At 38.6% G+C, this 24389-nt stretch overlaps 2 protein-coding genes across 6 annotated transcripts in view; one reads left to right on the top strand and one right to left on the bottom strand.

Moving 5' to 3' along the window:
- The window catches only part of LOC117297410 (beta-galactoside alpha-2,6-sialyltransferase 2-like), a 60870-nt gene extending 39459 nt beyond the window's left edge, over positions 1 to 21411 (top strand). For all 5 annotated transcript variants that reach the window (XM_033780431.1, XM_033780435.1, XM_033780434.1 and 2 more), the window contains exons 3-6: positions 6231 to 6872; positions 7974 to 8401; positions 9688 to 9795; positions 17079 to 21411. In XM_033780431.1, coding sequence (XP_033636322.1) covers positions 6231 to 6872; positions 7974 to 8401; positions 9688 to 9795; positions 17079 to 17442 — 1542 coding nt within the window. In that variant the 3' untranslated portion in view covers positions 17443 to 21411. The remainder of the gene's footprint in view (positions 1 to 6230; positions 6873 to 7973; positions 8402 to 9687; positions 9796 to 17078) is intronic.
- Positions 21412 to 21792: 381 nt separating this feature from the next.
- On the bottom strand, positions 21793 to 24389 carry LOC117297772 (alpha-N-acetyl-neuraminyl-2,3-beta-galactosyl-1,3-N-acetyl-galactosaminide alpha-2,6-sialyltransferase-like). The gene is made up of 4 exons (XM_033780921.1): positions 24058 to 24389; positions 23721 to 23831; positions 22897 to 23004; positions 21793 to 22144 (listed from the first exon to the last, which is right to left on the bottom strand). The coding sequence occupies exons 1-4, from the start codon at positions 24387 to 24389 to the stop codon at positions 21793 to 21795; spliced, it is 903 nt and encodes a 300-aa protein (XP_033636812.1).

Below are 24389 nucleotides of genomic sequence, written 5' to 3'. Positions count from 1 at the left end.
GTTCAGGTAATTTGATAAGGGGTGAACGTGTACTAATGTACAATCCAGTGCCCTATCCTATGCAAGACTGTGCTACTGGCTGATACACCAACTCCCGTGTGTCTGCCTTTAAAGGAACACGTTGCCTTGGATCGGACGAGTTGGTATTTGAAAAGTGTTTGTAACCGTTTGTTATAAAATGCATATGGTTAGAAAGAAGTTTTCAAAGTAAAACACAATCATCCACACACATTTGCCTCAAAATTGCGTGGTTTTTCATTTTACTTTGCGAACTAACACGGTCGGCCATTTGTGGGAGTCAAACATTTTGACTCTCATCAATGGCCGACCGTTTTTGTCGACGAGGTAAAAGGAAATACTTGTGTGGATCATTAAATTCTACTTACATTTTTGTTTCTTCTAATCATATGCATTTTATAACAAACGGTTACAAACGCTTTTCAAAGACCAACTCGACCGATCCAAGGCAACGTGTTCCTTTAATGTTTGCTGAATAATTCCTACCATACATTGGTCGTGATGGACAAGAGATTAAGCTTGGATTTAGCCTTGTCTCAAGTCGGTATGGATCAGAATCTCACCGGTCGTGAGAAAGAGTGTAGTCTGCCGTTGGACGGACGTGTTTTAAGTTCCCATGGGACATTATTGATGTAAATGCAGACATTGTATAATATAAGGTTTTTAAATTACTTAAAATAGAATTTATTATAAACCAAGTCGATTAGGCCGTGTAAATGTTGCCAAACAGAGGATGACGTGCCGTGAAAGTGTGGTATCTTATATACCATGCTTAAACTACAATATCTGGTGGTATAATATACCACTAGATGTTACTTTATTCTCAACATTCTGCGATTTCCGTTTGAAACTTTGACCTTGGTTTGGGATAGTTTGGTCTTCGGTGTCCATAAGAATTTGTTCTGTACAGGTGGTTAGTCTCAGAATGATTTTCTGTTCCAGCATGTTCATCTTCTTGTTGTACATAATACATGAAGCCTTCGGGGAGTGACATTGGGTATAGCATTTTGGAAACCACGGCTTAAGCTCCGGCTTAGGGCTCTGCTTAGGCTAAGGCTCATGCCACATCCGCCTGTTGTAAACCCCGTAGTACTGAAAGTGTATGTTCAAAACAACCTCCTGCTGAAACCCAAGCCCAGTTAAAAAACATGGTTTCGAAAAGCGCCTGTAGCCAGGCCCCCTAAGTTTACTGACATAGAATAGCTCTGTGCATAACAGCATTTCTGTTTGAAAAGTGGAATGACATTTGAAGGATATAGTATTCATATATTTGAAAGGAGCAAAAGTGCTTCAGACCTTGTAATTTCTCCTAAGAAGCTTCTCATCTCGACAAGACTCATGTTACAATCGGCTTAAACACCGTGCTCGAATGTCTTGTGCTTCAGACCTTGTAATTTCTCCTAAGAAGCTTCTCATTTCGACAAGACTCATGTTACAATCGGCTTAAACACCGTGCTCGAATGTCTTACAGATGCAGTAGACGAAATGTCAGGCTGTCTCGGGTACGAGAGATGTGTCCATGAATATTTAACTTGGTGTCATATTGGAAAAAAGTATTACCGTATATAGAAGGACCAAAAAAATGATAAAGTGAGATTAGTGTTTCCTCTCCCTTTTTCTTCGTCCAATTCGGCGGGAGAAGCAAATCAATTTCTGTCCGATTAGGCGAGGGCAATATGGCCCGCAATCTATTTTCGTTGCCATCTTCCCTCCTACTCTATGAATATCACCGAGAGGGGTCCCCTGCCACACTAGATTAATATAAGGTACTTCTTTGCCTGCCCGCAAGCCCATGGAACTAAATTAAGCGACATTCCCTTCCAATTCTAGTTGTCTAGCTTCGATTTCATTTCCCATGCCCCGGCCGGTTTCATTTTCAAACCGGGAAATATCTGTCTGTGTTAATGGGTACCGTGTTTCTCATGTTCTTATTGCCCATAATGTATGAGGGAAACCAAGTAGCTAAATAACAAACGGGGGTGGCAATAAATTAGCAAATAAGCAATAATAATAAATCAGCAGGACGGATAGAAAACGCGAAAGGGAGATCTTGGTTTGATGGAGTTTCGAATAATATATTATTACAATCTATTGCCCTTCTATAGCAGAGCCAAACGGATGGTTTAATAATAATCACGTCGAACTGTCGCTCCGGGGGGAGTGAAGTTTATCACCACTGACACGCTGCTCCTGGCTTGTCTCATCCCGGATCTAGCCGGATTTGGCGATTTGCCCCGGATCAACCCTGCAGGAATATACTCCTTCATTTCTCATCTGCTGCCAATGTGCTCCGTGGATATTGAGCCCATTTGGAGCTTTGCTCTCCCCGAACGCCCGATAGTTCGTCAACAAATTTGCTGGAATTAGGGATTTTTTTTATCGGGTGTAGATCGCGCCAGAGATTGAAGCGTCAGCGCTCGTCGTGCACGGTAATGAAAGGGAAAATTAATTTAATTTCTTATAATATAGTCATTATACTATTTTTAGTGTAATGCGCCAATTTCAGACAAGGCTGTCCGAAGGAACATTGCAATTTGAAAACATAATTGTCAAACCGTACTGTACACATCAGAACAAATACGGTAAAAATACACCGGGTAATTTTTTTACCGAAGAGAGAAGAAACAGTATAAAGAAAATTGGAAAGAGAGAGATATAATACATATATTTATATAGGGGGGGGGATAGAAAATCAAAATGTCAAAACTCTTAATGCTGGGCATTCAACAATATCTACCTGATGGGTGGGGTACGTCCGTATTTGTATTTTAAGGTACTGGACACTATTGGTAATTACTCAAAATAATTGTAAGCGTAAAAGCTTACTTGGTAATGAGCAAAGGAGAGCTGTTGATAAAAAACATGTGAGAAACGGCTCCCTCTGAAGTAGCGTAGCTTTTGAGAAAGAAGTAATTTATCACTAAAAGTATTTTAGGTCTCAAATGCAAGGCACCTGAAAGCACAGAACATGTTTGACAAGGGTGTTTTATTTTCTTTAATTATTCTCTCGCAACTTCGACGACCAATTGAGTTCAAATTTGCACAGGTTTGTTATTTTATGTATAATTATGTTGAGATGCACCAAGTGTATAAAAAATTTACCAAGGTGTCCAGTCAGTGCCTTTAAATCTCAAACGAAACCCTCCTCCAAAACTTATCTGCATTTACCTGATCTGATACGTGTCTTATAGTCGAAGAGGTATACATTTTAAGTTATTATAGGAGAGCCATCGTAACTTCAATTTGAGAGTTAATTTATTTGATTGCCATCCTCTTTTTCAAATAAACACACGGTTCATTCTTTTCAATCGAATTACACGTACGCGGTCACGTTTTTGCGGCAAGCTGTTTTGGCAAACCGACTTTGTGGCAGCACGTTCGTATCTGGCTTATTTCGATTGGCGGCAATTTATATAAGCAAAGGGCGTTTTCAAAATACCGTCTTTCCATTTTAGTTGTATTTTTATGCCTGAAACGTTAATTCCCTGTAGGATTAGTTATAGTACTGATAGGAACTTTATAATATAATACTAATAGGCCCCCCTATTTGAAGTTATATGCTGACACCCCTTTTCCAACTGCTTACCCATGCAATTTGTCATTAATCGGAATTTTTTTAAATTAAAGGCACTGGACACATTTTCAGATGTGGCTGTGACTAGGGTTGATGACTGTGGCTTTTACTAGGTTCATTAGCTGCGCGGCTGTGATGTTGGTTGCGGCTGCCGTCGATTTATATACATAAAGGAAGACAAAAAAGCCACTTGTTGACGGTTTGTTACACCTCGGCCCAAGGAGGGTCTCTACACACTTGGATATTTGTTTTGCCTAAGAATCCAACACTGGGTATGGACAGCATGTGTGACGGTCCACATTTAATATGTGAACAATCGATTGGAATTCCTGGCAACTAACCCCGGATTTCGACCATTAAAAATATTCCTAATAAGATTTATTTGCCATCGATATATATGGTCGCAAACGGGAAGTGCAAAAAGTGTTAATAAATAGTAGAGTTTGCGTGAACCACCTGTTTCTAGAATCGTGCCGGGATTAATTGATCCGAGTTCATTCATATAACCCTGCGTTATCGAATTGGCGATGCGAAGGGGGAGCCTTACACTCTTATATTACTCACATCGCAACACACGGATATGTGCAGGAGGTTGCAAATACATCAAAGCTAAAGCTAGTGGCAGTGTACTATATGGGGAGGAGGCTTATGTGTCAGTTTAAAAGTACCTGCCATACTTTACCGCGGGGCCCAATTTCATAGAGGTGCTTAAGCAGAGAGTTGTGCTTATGTTTCTGATATGAGCAAACTAAAGCAGGATACCAGTCGAAAATTGTACATTTGGCACCGTAGTTTGGCTGGTAACCTTATTGTGGTAAGCATAATTTTGTTGTGATTGGCTACTTGTTGTGCTTAAAAGCAGCTCCATAGACGATGTGACTTGTGACATCATATGTTCACAAAAGAGCCACAGAGCCTGGACTTCCTGCAGGCACGATTTGTACACAGCCTAATGGACGAAATAAAAAAATCTAATATTTTATGGAGATTGCCCTGTCTAGTTCTTATCAACGTTTAATATGATGAAAGAGGGCACATCTCAAAACTTGTCCAGTTTTTACTTTCATAATTCTTGGATTTATATGGAAAGTATTACACCAAATGTCAACTTTCCCATCTGTGCAGTATTGTGCCTGCCAGAATACTCAAAGAATGTACCAGGTCACACTTTTTGTAAACAAAGTTCACATGGTCTATAAAACATGGTCTATAAAATTGGGCCCTGGAGTGTTAAGAGGGTCAGGCATTCCGGTTACTTAAATTTATTGGTGCATCACACTATATTAGCTAGCAGTGATATAAGTGAAACGTCACACAATTTCACGATGGATGGAACATGGTTAGGGTTCCTTCAGTTTGTTTGAGAAGATGGAACTGTTTAGTTTGAAGGAAACATGGCAATTTCTTTTAAATTTTAGCAGGTTAGTCAGTTGGTCTATATGAGCTCGCATGTCTCAATGAAAGTGACATATTTGACCATTCTAATATTCTAAATTGGAGAGAAATGAAGCGACTTAAAAAGCATGATGAATTGACAATTTATAAACATAAATTTTAATGACGTAATCAATAAAGAAAATTGCTACCCTCTGGAAAAAACTAAAACATTTTATTAAACAATTTTGAGTTGGTACAGAAGTAAAACAAAAAACAGCAATGCACAGTAGTTCCATCTTTAAAAGCAAAGTTTTCCCGGCTGTAAGATGGCCAGCAATTTGGAGTATCGATTACAAATATTGCTTTCGTAACTGTTATGTTATTCATGACTATGGCATTTACCAAATTGTACTTCAGGGTACAATCTACCGTGGGAAATATTATAGCAACACATCAGGTGCCTGGTGTGTTTCGATACTGAGTTGCAACCATGCTCCAGGCTCTCTTTGAAATTAAACAAATTGTTTTCCCGCGCAAAGGTAAAGTCAACGCTATTGCTATTGAATACAATCGCTGGCCTTAAGCGCAATGCAATCTTCAAAGTGGATACTGTGAAGGATATCAGATTCTGAATAAGATATCCTGAGTTATATGACAGCCTGTGTATACGTTATGAATAAGATACGGGTCTAAAATAAATACTTGATTTCACCCAATTCTGAATATATATCTATACGACTCCCTTGTGACGAAATCTTTCTAGAATTCCAACAAATCTTGGAGCTGTGATAACATATAACACGAGCCTAACTTGGTGTGTTCTGCCGTAGTTGGATCTTAGTTGATGGACAAAAATAAAACGAGTTGTTTGAAAATTAGTGATCAAGTTCAAATGTTTGAGAGACTCCTTCATGAGACTCCATCATGAGAAAAACCGTCATCCCCACATATAACTTTGTTAACTAACATTGTAACAATATATGTTTTGCTGAAGTAGAGCGAGGAGCCATTCCAACAGGTTTTTTTCCACGTACTTGATCTCTTTGGAACTCCTTGCCTGGTGCATGTTTCCCTCCATCCTACATACTGTTTTAAGAGGAATATAAATTTCTACACTCAGCAATTCTGTTTTCAGATGAATAAATTACTCTTCTGGTAGCCCCGTATTGAGAGTGGCTTTACGCCTTTTGTTTTGGGGCGAAAATGTATACAAACAAAGTTTTAAAAAATGACATTGATTATTTCTCTCTCTCTTTTCCAGGGCCGTCGCAACATTCTGTTGATGAGTTTCTGGTACTTTATCCTCATGGCATCATGCTACATGTATTACACCTACACAGAATGGCGACCATCCCTCAAAGTCTACCAAACCATCATAAACAGACATGACAGCAAGGTCCGGGAACCACCGGGCCAGGTTTATCTCAGAAACAGGGACTTGTCTTTGCGTTGGCAACAAGCAGAGAGATTACGAATCCTAGAAGAGAACCCTAGGTACACTCCGGACAGTGTCCGCCATGGAGCTGACGCCGTTCCTCCGGGTAGTGGAGCATACAATCAACAGTTACTCAACTCAATTGTAGATTCATCGAGAAGTAACGACAACATTCCAAAGAAATCGAACTTAGCGTCCGGCTCAGATGCTGTGGCTAATAGAACTCGTAACGCATCCAGTGCCCACGGCACTTACTCGCATCGTGTTACAAACGAGAAACGTGTAGTAAAGGAGGAGCACACAGCACTATCTGAGGAGGAGGATGAGGACGAAACTGAGGATGAGGATGATTTAAGGTACCCTGTGACTGACACAGTGGATATGACCACTATCCACTTTGAGAATGCCACTTTGAAACCCCCTGTACCTCCTATAGTGGACGGTTATGAGCGGATTGATTCAGATGAGGTAAGCAAAGAGAAACATCTCCCCAAGAAATTTATACAAACATTTGAACATTTTTAAAGACACATTTATGCTGTATACCACCGGTCTTTTGGGGACATGGTGGACATAGGAGTACACTGTTTGCTTAACCCAAACCTAACTGTTGTGTCCACCATACCTCGAAATGGCTTATTTGCTTTAACATCACTATGCAATTGTTTCAATATGATTTTCATTGGACATTACTCTTGTGTGTATGGTACTGCATTATTTCTGACCAAATGTTTCTGTATTTTCTTATTGTAAATACATACATTTTAATGTGACATTGAATTGAATTGAACTATATGAAGACTGTTGATTTCATACCTTTGTTCTAACTTTCCTTCTTTCTTTATGCCTTTCTGCCCTGCAGCCACCTGTTGTGTTTTATATTTTAATATTCATATCGTAATTTTGCATATTGTTGTCATTGTTTGAATCTGTATTATATTGTTATTATTATCATTATATAATAGTTCAATTGTTAAACTATGTTTGTTTATTGATTTTGTTTTTTGTTGAATTTTGTGTCAGGTTGTATTGTATTGGTGGGCTTTTTAATACGAGCCAATATGAGGATGCTCCTTTTATTTTTTTGTATTGGATTCAAATAATTGTTTTAATTTGTTATAATGTTTTCTCATTTTATTAAACACTAATAATTAAACTCGTTTTGTGCTAAGCTATTTACACACTGTAGGTGGAAAACAGTAATTTTGAGAATATTTTACAGAAGTTTTAATTAGGCCTAGCTTGAATTATAGTTTTGTATCTCGTAGATACAATAAAAACTTACGGTAATGCTCTCACGAACGCTTCTACAAACAAACTTTGCGAACAAATTTAATCAACATACAAGTAGTGTTTAATAAACTCATCGAATAACAAATTAAATGCTGAATTGAAACAACCACAAGTCACACCATTAAGAAGTCTATTTACTTCCATTATAGAAAAATATTACAAAACTGAAAGATAATTGTTTCTATAATTGCAGCTGGTAAAGTAACAATCATGCAAACAACAGCTGCAACATACATTGATGTTGATAATGATTGTAGTTTTGTTATTGGTTTTCAGAGTTTGCGAATGCGTTGCAGTCAGTGTGCAGTGGTATCCAGCTCCGGTCATCTCATTAACAAAACCAGGGGTCGCGAGATCGATTCCGCACAGTGTGTATTCCGTATGAACTCATCGCCAACTATTGGGTACGAGGATGACGTGGGAGCGAAGACCACTGTACGGGTCATAGGTCACGTCAATATGATAGTCTTGAACACCAGCCGTGAACTGCAACAGGAAATATTCATCAACCAGTCGTCGCGCCCGGATAAAGTGATTATACCGTGGCTTTATTCGGCGGATAAAGTCGACAAAGCAACTAATGTGTACTACAAAATTGCACAGAATTTCTCAAAGACTTTTCCCAATGTAGAAATGTACTTACTAACGCCAGAAAAAGTGAAGCTGGCCGACGAACTTTTTAAAGTAGAGACAGGTTTAACGACGTAAGTATTCCTTAAGCAGACAGCTATACATACTTCTAACTAATGGTCATAAAGTTACAATTAAAGCAAATGAACTTTAGATTTTAATGGACATTATGATATTTACAAACCCGAACGGCTTGTGATGAGTATTTGTTAAAGGGAAGGACACGTTTGGTAGCAACTCAAAACTCCCTCTGAAGTGACGTAGTTTTTGAGAAAGAGGTAATTTCTCACTAAAATAATAAAAGACTTCTAGCTAGAAGTATTTTATTCCTATGTGAAAGCACACAAATTCGTCCAACAAGGGTGTTTTTTCTTTCATCATTTTCTCGCAACTTCGATGACCGATTGAGCCCAAATTTTCACAGGCTTGTTATTTTTTGCTTATGATGGGATACACCAAGTCAGAACACTGGTCTTTGACAATTCCCAAACGTGTACCTTCCCTTTAATGTATTGTGAAAGGGTCTGGGCACGTTTGGCAATGACATTTTTGGCGATAAAGGGTGCAGCTTTGGATAGTACAACGCATTTTGAGAAACTTTTCGCTTCGAAATACTACCGTTATGGAAAAAGATATCACTCGTTGTCCACCGTCTGAGAAGCGTTATTGACAGTAACCAGCTCAGATTATGTAAGCCAATGTGACTGATTATTCTTACTGCAGATTTTCGGCAATATCTCAAAAACCCTACCACCTTTTGAAATGAAGTTTGCACAGATTAGTTTTATGGTGTATACAAAAATGTAGGATTGAAACAAACAGTGGGTTCAAATTACCAACACAATTCACTGAAGTGTTTTGAAAAAGATCCCATGTGATGAACTTGGCTAAGGAAAAGTTTACTTAAAGGAACACGTTGTGATGGATCAGGCGAGTTGGTTCTATAAAAATTTTTGTAACCTTTTTTTTTTATAAAATGCATATGGTTGCAAAGATGTTTTAAAGTAGAATACAATAATCCACGCAAATTTGCCTCGAAATTGCGTGGTTTTCCTCTTACTGTGCGAACTAACACGGTCGGTCGGCAATAAATGGCCGACGGTGTTAGTCGACGAGGTAAAAGGAAAACCGTGCAATGTCGAGGCATGTTTGTGGGGATCTTTGTGTTCAACTTGTAAAACATCTTTGCAACCATATGCATTTTATAAAAAACGGTTACAAACGCTTTTCAAAAACCAACTCGACCGATCCAAGGCAACGTGTTCCTTTAAAGCCCGAAGCCACAGCCAGATAATAGTTATACATGTATTGGTAAAATCCTGGATGCATCATTATCAACCTAAACTTTCTCACCACACAGGAAAGAGGCGAACACGTGGCTCTCAACGGGTTGGATGACGCTACTCTTTGCCATTGACGTATGTGATCAGATCGACATTTACGGACTGGCTGAAGAGAACTATTGCAGGTAATGATGGCAATCAGCTAGAGATCAAAAACAATAAGGGGGTGTCTGCTTTCAGTTCCAGGAGATAAATCATTCTGTGATCTTATCGTATAGGATTATAAGAAAATGGTTATTGTTGGCTCACGACCTACTTCTGTGGTGTAAACCTGAAATCAGGGTTAGATGGTATGATAATGTGATTTCAGAGAGTGACTATGGGTCGATTTGAAGCAGACGCTGTGATGTATTGATGTTAATGTATTGGAGATGTCTTGCATGGCTACTCTCTTTGAATCAAGATAAGGTACGATGTAGGAAACTACATCTACTTCTCTACTGATAAATCTACTTCCTTAGGTTGGTAGGCCTGTAAACATGTACCCATATCAGTAAACATGTAACAATACATCTGAATATGTGTGTATGTGTTGCAACGCTACATGCAAAGTGTGGACATGAGAACAAATGAAGGCAACACAATGTAGGGACTTGAAACACTATGTGGGCTTGCACATGTCCACATAGTGTAAGCTGTTGTTGATGAATAGGATCGTCACACGGGAATGTCCACACATTCTATTTTGGGTATCCATGTGGAGACATATTTTGTTCTTTCCTTTTGTACACAAAATTCCTTGCGGAACACCCCCAGTCTTTAGATTTCCCCTACGGAGACCCTTTGTTTTCCATTTTCTGTTTTGTTCTCGGTCTCCATAATGTGGATAGTATGACATCACAGTTACTGCAACACAGAGCTGTGTTTGTGTGCGGTATATCTTGCCACCCCGTCTCTTGCATTGATCCTACTGTTGAATTTGCCTTTGCAAAAGGTGCCCTTTGTCCACTGCAGAATAACACCCTTGTAAAACAACAACGTAAGAACCTCATTGCACTCAGATGTGTGTCCTCATTGTTTATACACATTCCCCCAGCACCCCTCATGAAAGTCAAACTCAATCCCAAAGTCCATCGACCCCCCCCCCCCCTCATCGAGTCAATCTGATAAGTCCATGTTATATTCCTTCCATCCTCTCAATATAAACTGCTTTGCATGATTTGTATTTTGAGTTGGATTTAAAGTATAACTTACTGTACAGTCCCTTTTTGGGTAACCACTATCTATAGAGGCTGAGCAGTGTATGATAAATGAATTACATTAAACGTACACCGAATGAAGATAATGATAGTAGAAAGCTTCGTTCAAATATTGGTTGATGAGGTGATGAAGTTTTTGAGAAAAAAATGTGTAAAACAATGTTACGAAAATAGGTTTTACATGCTGAAATAATGTTCGTCTCCTGAGACGAACATTATTTTCGTGACTTGTACTTTTTTTTTCTCAAAAGCTACAGCACTTCAGTAAGTAATAGTTTAAGGGAACTTTCTAACATCTTAATCTTCAAACTGTGTGGGCTTTGGACATTGTTTTTTTGTGCATGTGTCCTACAACAAGTACCTAGACCCTTTAAAGCATGGGATATTGTAATGTAAAGAGCTGATTACAGAGTATAGCCGATTTTCGTTGGAGCACATTTTTTCGTTGCAACCATTTGGGTGTGTAGCAATAATATGACTATTGGATTACATGTACGGCAACCTGCAGGTTGTACGGCGTTATTTCAATTGTCTTGCTCGCTTTGATGAAAACACAATTTACTGATAAATGACAGCCGCATTGCTAAAGTGCTCATAGCGATCCGGAGCCGGACCGTCTTAATACCAACGAAGCTTAAGGACTTAAACCAAAGGCCAAGTGGATTTTATTTCCTTAAAACCATCAAGTCCTAAACGAAGTCTTTGACGAAAAACACACTGTCAGTTAGTGATCATTGGGTGCGTTAATGTTATGTATGTTTTGTGTTTTTTGCATACATTTTTTAACCGGATCTGTGTAATGGCTGTGTGTAGTTTTCTGTGTGTAACGAACTGTCACGGCGGTGTGTGTGGGTTTGCTGACGTCATCTCTGACGGTGTAAGCGTACTTCGTAAATCACAAACTTTTCATTTTGTTTTCTCCGCATCAGTTTTGTTTCTCGCAAAGATAGTTTGGTAAAAACTCGGAACAATTATATCCTTGCAAATTGTCACTAATAATAATAATAATAATAAAAGTCGATATTTATACAGCGCTTTGTACACCCGAAGCGTCTCAAAGCGCTGAAACATACAGTATTTCCTGCAAGATATGTGGGACTAGGTTTTTTAATATGAGGTCTATTCCTTTTACTTAGCACCATGTAATGGTTTACTTAGGTGCTGTGACGCAACATGCCGCCACTAATCGAAATGGAGTTCAAAGTTTTTCAGTTATTTATTTATTTTATATTTGTTTTATATTCTTTAACAACCTTTTTCTGCACAATGGTAACAAGTTGGACATGGGCTGTCGAGATTATACAAAAGTATAAAAACTATACATAATAAGATGTGTGAAACCAGTATCCTTCCAACGATAAACATGTAATATTATAAATAGGAGATTGCGCTTTAAACGATTTGATGGATTTCAGCATCAAGCATGATTCAATCCAAGTTATTTTATTTTTTATTTTTATCTTTCCGGTATTACCAAGGGACCCTGAAAAGCGGCTTGCGTTTGTATCCCTTGTGGTGGAAGATAACTGTCTAGAGAATACGATGAAAATGAATGGTTGAAACATATGGGAAGGAAACCATGTGAAGCTCTAGTCAACGACAGGGTTCGAAACAGGGCAACCTGATTTTCAAAACTGAAATGTACTCATGCCATTTTTCGACATAAATTAACAGTCTCATACTTGCTTTAAGTTGATGACATTTTATCCTGATGGATACAACCATGTTACTTGAGTCGCATTCTGGCTTTAAGATTTCTGCATTCCATTAAAGTGTATAGATCCATCGCCAAGGGAAGGATTAACATCCATGCACTGGGGAAACGTCAATCAGCGATCATATCATAAATACTTTGTATTCGTATTCCGCTTTGCCATGGAGGTCAAATTACAAAATATATTACAATCGTTTGATATAGATCGTTAATCTAACTACATAATTACATATTCATTGGTTTTTGTATATCTGTTTAGCCAGGGGGGATAATATGGCTAAAGGGTGCCGTTTTGTATTTCAAACTCAAACCTTCATCCAACATACAAAATAAAATGCAAATGTCGTCTGCGTTTCATGCATCGGAAATGAGAACTTCGTCAGTTTGGTTTCCATTTTCAGATAAGCTTAAACTGATGCTGGCCTTGAGGATAAAATAATATACATAATTCATAGCAATATTGATTTCTGAGTTTTACGTTTCGCACAAATCTGACCTGAACTGAAGTGTGTGTTTTATCCTGGTGCAGAGAGTGTATACAAGACGGGAAATAAATTGTGGAACAGTGTTGCGTGATCGTAAAACACAATTAACACATCGCGTGGATTTCCCCTTTTTCCCCAGACGTTCACAATAAGAGGACGTGCAATTGTTCGAGCAGCTGTGCGAACAACCATGCACATCCAATCCAATATAGCAAACAGGCAGGATGAGTTTAAAGGCACTGCCGTCGATTTCACCAAACTCTTCCTAACTTTAGATTAATCTTAGGACGAGTTAAAGGAACACGTTGCCTTGGATCGGTCGAGTTGGTCTTTGAAATGCGTTTGTAGCCGTTTTTTATAAAATGCATATGTGAAGAAAGATGTAATAATAGAAGACAATGTTTCACACAAACATGCCTCGAAATTGCACGGTTTGCCTTTTACCTCGTCGACTAACACGGTCGGCCATTTATGGGAGTCATTTTGTTGACTCCCATAAATGACCTACCGTGTTAGTTCGCACAGTAAAAGGAAAACCACGCAATTTCGAGGCAAATTTGTGTGGATCATTGTATTCTACTTTTAAAACATCTTTCCAACCATATGCAATTTATATAAAAAAAAAAACGGTTACAAACGTTATAGACCAACTCGTCCGATGCAAGGCAACTTGTTCCCTTAAGTTCCATATCCATAGACGGTATAGGACACATTGAACCCATCCTAACTTAGGACGAGTTACTCGTCCTAACTCAAGATAGGATTAATCCTAGAGTTTCGTGAAATCGGCTGCTGGACACGTTTGGTAATAATTGTCAGAGACCATTATTCTCACTTTAACATATGCATAAAATAACAAACCTGTGAACAGTTGGGCTCAGTTGGTCTTTGAGACTGCAACAGAGCAATGCAAGAAAGAACACCCTTGTTGCATTAACTTGTGTGCTTATAGATTGCATAAAAATACTTTAGGTTTGAAAAAAATAAAAATATTTGCGTGAGAATTTACTTCTTTCTCAACAAGGTACGTTACTTTCAAAGGGAGCTGTTTATCACAATGTTTTGTACCATCAGCAGCTCCCCATTGCTTGTTAGTAAGTTCCTATGCTAACAATAATGTTGAGTAATTACCGATAGCGTCCAGTGCCTTTAAGCTGAAGATGGCGGTGACCAAGAAACCGTGAGTTTGTAATGCGACAAGAATCTCTCGCCGGGACGGTAATTGGCTGGTGAATCAGCCGGTCGTAATTGCTAAATTCCCGGGGAGACCACATGAATGTGTGTGTGTGTGGGGGGGGGGGGGTATACTTAGCGAGCTGGGCTAGCGGGCTGTGATATGTTGCAATGTTTCATAAGTAATGAGATCATTGCACATGTATTTCATTGGCGTGAACCCAGACGTTATAATATTAATCAACATGTGAGATGTGTTGTCCGTATGTAACAATTTGAGTAATGTAGACAGGAATTCTGAAATTGAGCACCAGTTTGTCAAACCATAGAGAATGGACCTTGTCAAACCATACTTTTGTAACAGTTGCATCCTGGGACATTCAATGAAAATCTTTAGAATATGTGAGACGTACTAGTCAGTCCTTCATTTAATTAAACGCACTGGACACTATTGGTAATTAATCAACCATTTGTTAGCATAAAGAAATGAGCAACGGGGAGCAACACATTGTGAGAAACGGCCTCCTTGGATGACTAATTAACCCAACATTTTTGCTAACTCACCGATTCAACACAAACTTAGAAGGCAATACGTAACGAGTAACGTACAATGAGATTATCACACATTAATTTCTAGAATTTAATCCAATTGAATTCATTCCAATTCAATATGACGTTTATTCCGTACTCTTTTTGGAAAATAATTCAATGTATGAGAATTTATCAAGACATAGAAAGGTAACAAAATCAAAAGCGCATAATTATAAGTTAACAACATTGATGAGGCAATAAATATCTAGAAATGAACTGTGTACAAGAAAGGGGTGAGAGGATCAGGCATAATTAATCTCGTGTGTGTACGGAGCTTTGGAAGTACCATCCGATTTATTAAGATCCTGGGATAATTTACTGCGAGATGATGGCATCATTAACGTAAGATTACGACATCCTGAGATGATTTATCTCGGGATGACGACATCTTGAAGGTAGAATGTCGTCTTCAAGATATGTTTTCTCGTAGAATGTCGACACCGTGAAACTAAGATGTTGACTTCCAGAGATGATATATTTCAGGATGGCAACATCCTGATAGTTGTCAATTTCCAGGAGGAATCCATCTAAGGATGAGGGTCATCCATCTTAAGATGATAGTATCATTTCCGACAATCAATTGTCATTTATATACCTGCAGCCGATTTCACGAAACGCTAGGATTAATCTTATCTCGAGTTGGGACGACTAACTCGTCCTAAGTCAGGCCGGGTTCAATACGTGTATGGATAAGGCAATAAAACATACACAATGCTGGCGCGAGAAACTTGTTTCCATTCTTGTTTCGAATCGCGTGCAATAAGTAATTTTGAGGTATGGTGAACAAATCACTATGGCACTTTTGGGTTTGTGTAGGTTTATCCCTTTAGACACTCAAACCTAACAGTGCAATACTATAGAGTCCCCGTACCTCAAAATGGCTATCGATAGTAAACCACGTGAGTTAATGCAACTCATATAAACAAATGTTTACTTTTTTAATAGACTCATGAGATGGTAGACTTGACCCAAGTCCCAATGCCGTGCCATCACCATAAAACTTGTGTTTTGTGATAATCTGCATCCCCCCAACACACGAGAACGGGACTTGAATCAAGTCTAACGAGATGGTGGTTCTTTCAGACTACGCAACTCAATAGACTCGCCAAGACACATGAATAGTTTATGTCTGGCTGTAAAACCTATACGAGAAAGATGAAACTTAAAACTCGTGAGACTTGAACTCGAGAACTCTTTGGAGAATTCTTTGCTATGCATTTAGGTTATAGTTAATCCCTGTCTTAGATCACACAGGGTTCGTTAGACTCTCTATGGATGCTGATACATTCCGACTTCGGAATTCCAGCCTCGGCCCCCAAGGCCAAGCACAATAATCCTTCAAATCGAGAACTATTATTATTTATCAAAACCGACCTCATTAAAAAGGGTGTGGCGCCTGCTTCAAGTTTATCTAAGATGCAAAGCCCACACTTAAGATGCATTTACGGGACTAAATTAACTTTTGTCTGAGATGTTTAAAATGCCTTAGGCATAACTCCATAGAGTGTTACCTTTCATAAAAGCAGGAGTCAAGGGTGTCTGTTAATAAAGGCTTGATCTAGTTACATGCCATGTTGAATATCATTGTTTTGTGTTGCTTGAAGCTTTCGTAAATCACGTACTAATAATGACAAATGTCAAGCGGCTCATTAAGAAACACAAAATGTGTTTTTGAAATGCCGTGTTATTTGAGGAGTTTGCGTTGGCGTGTTATGGGATTAAGTAACAACAATCTTTGGCGTGGTCCAAGTAAATCAAATAAATCAGAATAAGAAATAGGGTTGCATTTTTGTTTCTTTTCTTTTTTGAGCATTGTTAAGTTCGTATTGCTTTGCTTTGCTTCGTGTCCCTTTGCTTCACCGTGCATTTAGTGCACGTGTTTTTACCAAAACAAAAAAAATGAATTGAAGAAATGTGTAGTGTATCAAAAAGTTGGTTAGCTTGGTAGGCCTATTTGTATTACTCAAAACGTATTCAAGCTTCAATGTCAGATTTTCGTTGAAACAGATGTTTAGAATCAAAATCTGAACTATTTTTTGACAGATGATGCTGTTTGATGCTGTTTCAAAACGAAAAACTTATTTGTACATTGCAAAGCGGATTTGATAGTGCATTTCCTTAAACAACTTTAATAATTGTCTCTAATCTATAAACGTAGCTATTGAAAGTTCAAAATAAATGTTCAGTACAAATCTGCAACCGCTAGCATCTGTAACTGTTTATAACAAATTTGCTAACTTTTACAGGGACCATCCGAACGACACCACACCGTACCACTACTACGACCCAGACGGTAAAGTGGAATGTAAATACTATCAGACCAGCGAGGAACGACTAACCGGTGGCCACCTCTTCATCACAGAGAAGGCAGTCTTCGCTCGCTGGGCCCACAAGTTCAACATGAGTTTCCACTCGCCGTGGTGGAACATCACAGCATTAGCTCCCAACACCACGGCCCTGGAGACACCTTTCTTGAAGAAGTTCTACGAGGCGAAGCGGAACAACAGGACGATCGTACGGCATCGGAGGGTGATCAAACGAGTCATCAAGCGGGTGGTTGTACGACGGAAGGTACCGGTGTTGAAGAAATCACCCAAGATCAAATCATGATATTAAGACAATCGTAATTATTATTTGTATATTTCTCTGTATTGTTTTATTATATTGAATTGTATTATCAGGTATCCGTCCCTAGAGAATGCACTTAAGAGAGATGTGTTTATTATAAACGATGAAGACAAGTTACTTTAACATACAGTTAATTACTCGTCAGTAAGATTCGAATAAGCCAAAAACATGCTGAAATGCCATATGTGCTACCTTCGACTGGTGACTACTCTATGTTCCAAAACTTACAACGCCCATGTTCCGACAACGCCCATGTTCCGACAACGCCCATGTTCCCTCCATGAGACTCTGGTGTTATGGTTAGGATGTACTTTATGCACATGACGTCATTCGAGTAGGGCGCCCTCACATAGAGGTCACAGTGGGGTAGACTGGGCCCCTGTCTTTATCCGCAAGGATAAAGACAGGTACCTGCTATTTAGATCCAGTGATTATATTGGATACAATCATTATATTGGATAAACGTGCACAGTGACATGAGCTTTCCATATGCCCCAAACAGTAAACTCCTATCACGTCCCCATAGAATTTGATTGTGTATTTTCTATGTTAAAATGGATGTAGGTCAAAGGTGAAAGTACACGCCGGTTTGGAGGTAGTTATTCACAAGCCTTGAAGTGTGACGTCAGATTATCAGGCTAACAGTGAGGTTGTTTATTGGCCAATCCTGCGCGTGACACTTTCTTTATCATCGGTTTACCTCTGAGAGAACAAACTAGACATCTGCTAAAATGCCATAAATAATGCATTTAACCAGTGACCACTCTATGTTCCGAAAATGTTCCGATAATTCCTCATTATAGATGCTGAATGACGTCAAAGCAAAAATGGGGAATACCGGAGTGTTAGAACGTGCATGTGTGCATGGAGGAAGACTGACCCTCAAATGTTGTTTTTCCAAGATTGGGTTGTACCTTTTAAACAGTGGACCAGGTGGCGACTTTTGGGCTACATTAGATCTTCTTAGTGTAGCATTATAATAAAGGCATACTGACAAAACATTAAACAGTAAAAGTGGCCTCCTTGTCAAGATGTAATACTTATTCGGTGACAAATCTACAACCAAACTGGTATCCCTTTTGCTCACTTCAGCGATTCGCGGATTCAATACCTTCCATACAAACAGTTTCGAAAGGTGGAGTAGCAGTAGTGTTAATATCTTAAGAAGTTGTCTGCCTTTAAAGTGATTGTTTTATGAACAAAGCTTATGATTGTCAATCCTTATGAAAAGTTGGTGCCGTCAGTACGTTTTTCCGTTTAGGTTTCCATACTGTTAATGACGTCATTGCCTTAATCTTTTTGCTTCCACAAGGTGTTAGCAATATTGAATAATGAACTTGTTTGCTAGTGAAATGCGAGCGAAAACCAACAATGAAATTACGAAATAACTGTTCTAAGATCAAAGTGTAAACACAGTATTAGAAATATTAACATCTCACTAATTGAATCATTCTTTATGTATAAATTGTCAAGCCTTTTCAAAATCATTTTATAGTTCTCAATTTAGACTGATCTTCAGAGGTGCTGTCACTTTGCGATATCACAGACACACAATTTGAAAGAAGATTTCTTACCCGTTGGCCTGATTTTGGTTTTGATTTAAAACAGATCTTCCCATAGCAATGTCATAGCCTCGTGAGGAGGCCTTCTCTACAAATAAACGCAGAAATTACAAAAATAGTATCACGAGACCTACTTAATGATACACCAGTCATGATACCCCTAACAAAAAGTACACGATTTCCTTATATGAAATACAAAAAGGTTTTAATATTTTTTTTTTTTTTTAAACAGGCAGATTTTTGCCAAGCCGAGTATATTCATGTTGGGATACTCGAGGCCTTCAATACAAAACGGTGGTCCTTTTTTTTTTTGGTAAACAAAAAATACATGTCTTCGGGTAGCTTTTGCTTCTCATGTTTAGAATTGCCCTCCTCAAAGATGTTCCTGATTTTTTTTTAAGAAGTCCCTTTTTTTTAATCGATTTAGAAGAAGAAAAAAAATCCACATTGAAAAGCACTTTACGAAAGTGGCAATTTCGTTGTGCAGACAGAAATTGCCATCGGTTTTAGGCGCAATGAGAGTAACAAACATGTTGAAGCATTTGATTGATACACCACAGAGTACAACTCAATTTTTAAAGCCTTTAAAGCAACTTTTAATCAATGCTGTTTTGGATACTGTTTGCTACCACTCTAAACCTCTGAAATCTTAAACAGCAGTCGTGGTCATTTTGGTATTGTTGTGGTGTGGCCTTAGTGACTGTCCCAATCATTTGTTACGTGCATTGTATTATAAAATGTAACTTGACGGTTGCCATAGCAATGATAATGGCAACATTAAGTGTCTCCTTGTTAAGGTCGTTGAGGGCGCTATACTACAGTAGCAAGTGTTTCTTGGGCACACGTATTTATTTTAGTGGTTGATCATAATTATTTTTTATCAATACATTGTTGATGTAGCATTCGAATCAGTAGCATTCAAATCACAAGTGTTTTTGCACTTTTTTGTTTTGTAAATTACGTTTTAAAATCTTGGACCTACTCGACTGTGTCAAAATGATATGAGTTTACTTACTAGTCGATTAAAAAATTCGAATAATGAACACAGATCCAATTCACACAAACTGTTTTTGAACGTGAATTCCGTTGTTGGCCCTTTTCGACTTTAATGTTTGTACTAATCGTTGTGATGTTTACTAACTACTGAAATGAGTTATTGAAAACCTTGTGTCTTTCGGTTTCAATTCTTTTGAACAGTTATTATATATATTACAAGGAAATCACTATGTCAACTCGAAATTACATTATTATAAAGACAATTGTTACTTCTACTGGACACGTTTGGTCAAAGAACATTATTCTCACTTGGTGTATCCAAAAGTATTCATTAAACAACAACTCTGTGAAGTTGTAAGTTGCAAGAAAACATTGAAAGAAAAACACCCTCTTTATGTGCTTCCAGATGCATAATAAAATACTAAAGCTGGAGTGTCATTATTTGAGTATGAAATTACCTCTTTCTAAAAAAAACTACGTTACTTCAGTGGGAGCCGTTTCTCACATTGCTCATTACCAAGTAAGTTTTTTTAAGACAATTTATTTTGATTTTTTACCAATAGTGTCCAGTGCCTTTAAACGGTTTAGGTGAAGTTCTGCTTGGATGTTAATCAAGTCCAGTGGGGCATTGAAACTTTGTGGTTATTATTTTCATAAAGTACGTTTTGTTATCAAATAAATGTGTTGGATGTGCAACGATGTTGTTTATTCCAAAAACAAACAAATCAAAATGCAATTGTTTTGGTACATCCGCATACAGTAAACGATGCTTAAGATACAGTCATTGCAATTTTTGTTTCCAGTATTTTATTCTCGAGATGAGTCATTTGGGCCTATAATTAAACAAAACAAAATTTAAATTATTAATATTTTTAAAACGAGACTTTGAGCAAATTGTTTACTTCTAATTGATTTGTGTGCTTTCCTTTATGGGTTGCTTATTATGATTGTAAGACGATAATTAACTAAGGAACTCAACTAGGCTATTAAACCTTGAATGTTATTTTTCTTAGAGAGCTTTAATGAGGTTCACTTTTGTTCTTATTTTTGTTTTGTGTAAAAGCAAAAGAGAAATGCATGCTAGAACAGATGACAAATTTGCTTAGAAACAGTCATGTTTTATACCACCGTAAATCAAGTTGATGGAGTGGAAGTTGGTGTAAATTCAGTAAGAAAATGGAGCCTTCAAAATGACAGCAAACATGTTGAAGATGCAATTATTTACCAAAGATTGATTTAACCACTCATGCCATTATGCTAATTTGTGACCTTGTATTCCACGTTGCTTATTTCTAAGAAAGTGCCAATGCACGTTTTTAATAGTTTAAACGAGTTTGACAACTCCATATTATTATTTTAAAACAATGTTTGAAATAAAAAAAAAGTGAAAGTACACAAATCAGACTTGTTTTTGTTTCATACTTTATTAAAGATTGTCATGTTAAGATGTTGAAATTATTCGTTAACACAAAATACGTAATACCACTCGAAGAAAAGTAGATTTAAAAAAGTCTTACATTTTAAAGTAAGTAATCCTGGATGTTTTTCCCCTTCTTTTTCTTGAGGGGTTACCAAGCGTTGCTTGATAGCTGTAGCAAACGGTTTTTAGTTGCATGGGGCATCATTGTTCTGCTTGAATATGCCAATTGCACCTCTCTGTCGTTCAAATAAAAAATAACAAAATCATAAGAGTTTCGCGTGCATATACTGTCGGGGAATAAAAGCGGCACCTCTCGCCAAGTTCAAAGGTCTGCAATCAGCAAAAGTGCGCCCTCTAGTGGCCTCGTAAGATCTTGTGGCGTACCGCCGGCTTTTGTTTACGACTCACTCTTCGTTTGACAATTAACGGGGATTGTTTCTGGTGTCGTCCCGTCCGTTCGTACTCCTTGAACGTTCTCTTAAACAGTGTGTCGACCACCGTGTTTTCGTCGTACCCCTTCAGGTGACCGTCCCATGATGGTTCGTGGAAGACGATGCCGTACGTGGCGGCCCACTTGGCAAAAACAGCTTTCTCAGTGAGGAATTTGTGGCCGGTCTGTGTACCTTTTTCGCTCTTTGTGTAGTAAGCACACTCTGTTCGTATAGTGTCGAAGTAGTGGTAGGAGTAGGTGTCGTTTGGGTGCTTGCTAGATGGGGAAAACCAAAAAGGCAAAAAACAGTAGGTTATGAACGTTCATTCGCTGTTGGGCTAGGATGTATTTCGTCTACATTAATCGTCCATTCAGCTCCTATTGTTTGTGGAACTTTGGTACAAAAGTAAGAAAAGTTGAGACGTTGGTCTTCTAGAAAATGCCGACATTAAGTAATGGCATTTGAAAGTAAAAACCAGCCTTTTGACATGAGACACTAGCAAGTAAATTTGCCGATACATATTGCATGACATGGTGGCAAGAAACAAATTAAACACGTTGTGTGTAAACACTAGGTAAGGTACACTTTTGGTCAACCAATGGAAACGTGCAAGTATGTCCCATGTACGCGCCGCACACAACACTCGGCCAATGATAGGTCTCCATTGACCTCACTGGGGTTGTTGTTTGGACTTGTGACGTCAGTTTAATAATTACGCTTTACACTGGCATAGATAAGATACAAAGAAAACAGTTTGTTTAAAATACCAAGCAAGTGAGTGGCAGGGAGGAACAGGTGACCAACACCTCTACAAAGCTGTCCTGCCACAAAGAATGTCCCATCCCTCAGTTATAAACCACACACTCCTCGGTTTAAAAATCACCCATCCCTCAGAAAAAAAGGAAAAAGAGTGGGGGTTGCGGCTTGAATACGGGACCGACAACGAAAGAAAACAAGGGCAACGGCAATAGTTTACCCTATGAACTGGTTTACTCTTTATGAACTGGGTAGTATGTGTTAAGATTACCTGCAGAAGTCTTCATAGATCATCCCATACACTTCGATGGTTTCACATACATCAAGAGCAAACAACATCGTTCCCCAGCCTGTTGACATCCATATTTTTACTGTCGACCTAAAGTATTGCAGAATGAGAATGATGTATTAGGTTTGACCATAGAGCATATGAAGAGTAACGTATTTGTGTTTTCAGAGGTTTGTTGGGAGGATTCGAACTCACGACCTCCCGCGTGGTAGGAGATTATGTGGTGTCCCCCCCCCCCCTTCCCTACGGCGAACTGTGTAAGAATGCGTTCGTTTAGCTGACCTGGGTCTACCCCGGTGTGTGGCGGGTTTCTTTTTTCAGGACGAACGTTGGTAATTATCTACACACGTTCGTCCTGGAAAGAAAAAAACGCCACACGACGGGGTCGTCCCAGGGAAACTAAACGAACGCACCCTAAAATTACTTCTGATAGTGCCCTCTTCCGAATCACCCACCTTCAGCCCATGTTAATTTCCAATTAAAAGAATCTCAGATGGACAGTTTTTGTTTCATGACACTGGCTCTTGAACAAGATAGTACTGTATTCAACATTACCCGTCTGTTACTAAGCCCCATCCCTGTCGTTCTTAACCCAATACAGTGTGACACAGTAGATGTTAAATTTGCATCGAGGATAAAGAATAGTCATTTTTGGTTTTTACCCATAAAATACACCGATGTCTGTTAGCACTGTATATACTCAGTACTTTCATACGTTCTTTGAAAAAACAAAAATCACAGGCATTTCACTCGTGTGGGATTCGAACCCACGACCTCTGCAATTTAACACTAATTTAGAAGCTTACTTTGAGACGTTTAGTTCCTTGTAGAATATCATCTCGTTTCGTCTCATAACGTCTTCCGATGCTAGATATACAGCGGCGTTAGGATACAAACCAGCGTACGTCTTGCACCACCTGATAATAATAAAACACGTTTTGGTAGCGCAATATGAATACAACATTCCTCAAAGCGCCGAACAGCAAAATGTAAAGGCAAAACATAGTAAATAATGTTCCCAATTTAAGCCCACCAACATGTAATTAGGCCATGACCAGCTGTTACCAACAAATGAAACAATTAAAAATACTACAAAACTACATAAAATGAACTGTAACATTATTGTAAAGTCTAATAAATTACCGAGAGGGAGAATTCTGAATCCAATCCACCTGGTAGTGCCAGACAACTACAATGTCAGACAAGGTCGCCTTATCCTCCAGGTACCGACTCCTGTCTGTCATAGATCCCATCATTTTGGGAAAGTTACGGTGACCCATGACCCTGAAGGTTGTCCTGGTACCCACGTCGGCTTCGTAGGTTGCCGTCGGGGCGCCATTCATGCGGATGACGCAGTCCGCTTCATCGATGACGCTACCGGCTTTGGATCCTATGAGTCGACCAGCACTGTTGACGATTGCACAGGAGCTGCATTGCTTGGATATTGGCTTCAAAGTGTGGAGAACCAAAAACAT

This window comes from Asterias rubens, chromosome 12 (genome assembly GCF_902459465.1).
Source record: "Asterias rubens chromosome 12, eAstRub1.3, whole genome shotgun sequence".
NCBI lineage: Eukaryota > Metazoa > Echinodermata > Asteroidea > Forcipulatida > Asteriidae > Asterias > Asterias rubens.
This window is presented reverse-complemented; position numbering and strand designations above follow the sequence as displayed.

What these genes read in the sequence shown, in the direction of transcription:
- LOC117297772 (XM_033780921.1), bottom strand. Translation starts at nt 24,389, where the DNA reads ATGTTTTTGGTTCTCCACACTTTGAAGCCAATATCCAAGCAATGCAGC. An exon ending in AAGGAACTAAACGTCTCAAA is followed by an intron (nt 23,005 to 23,720) that starts GTAAGCTTCTAA and finishes GCAATACTTTAG; the next exon opens with GTCGACAGTAAAAATATGGA. An exon ending in ATCTATGAAGACTTCTGCAG is followed by an intron (nt 22,145 to 22,896) that starts GTAATCTTAACA and finishes TTCCCCATCTAG; the next exon opens with CAAGCACCCAAACGACACCT.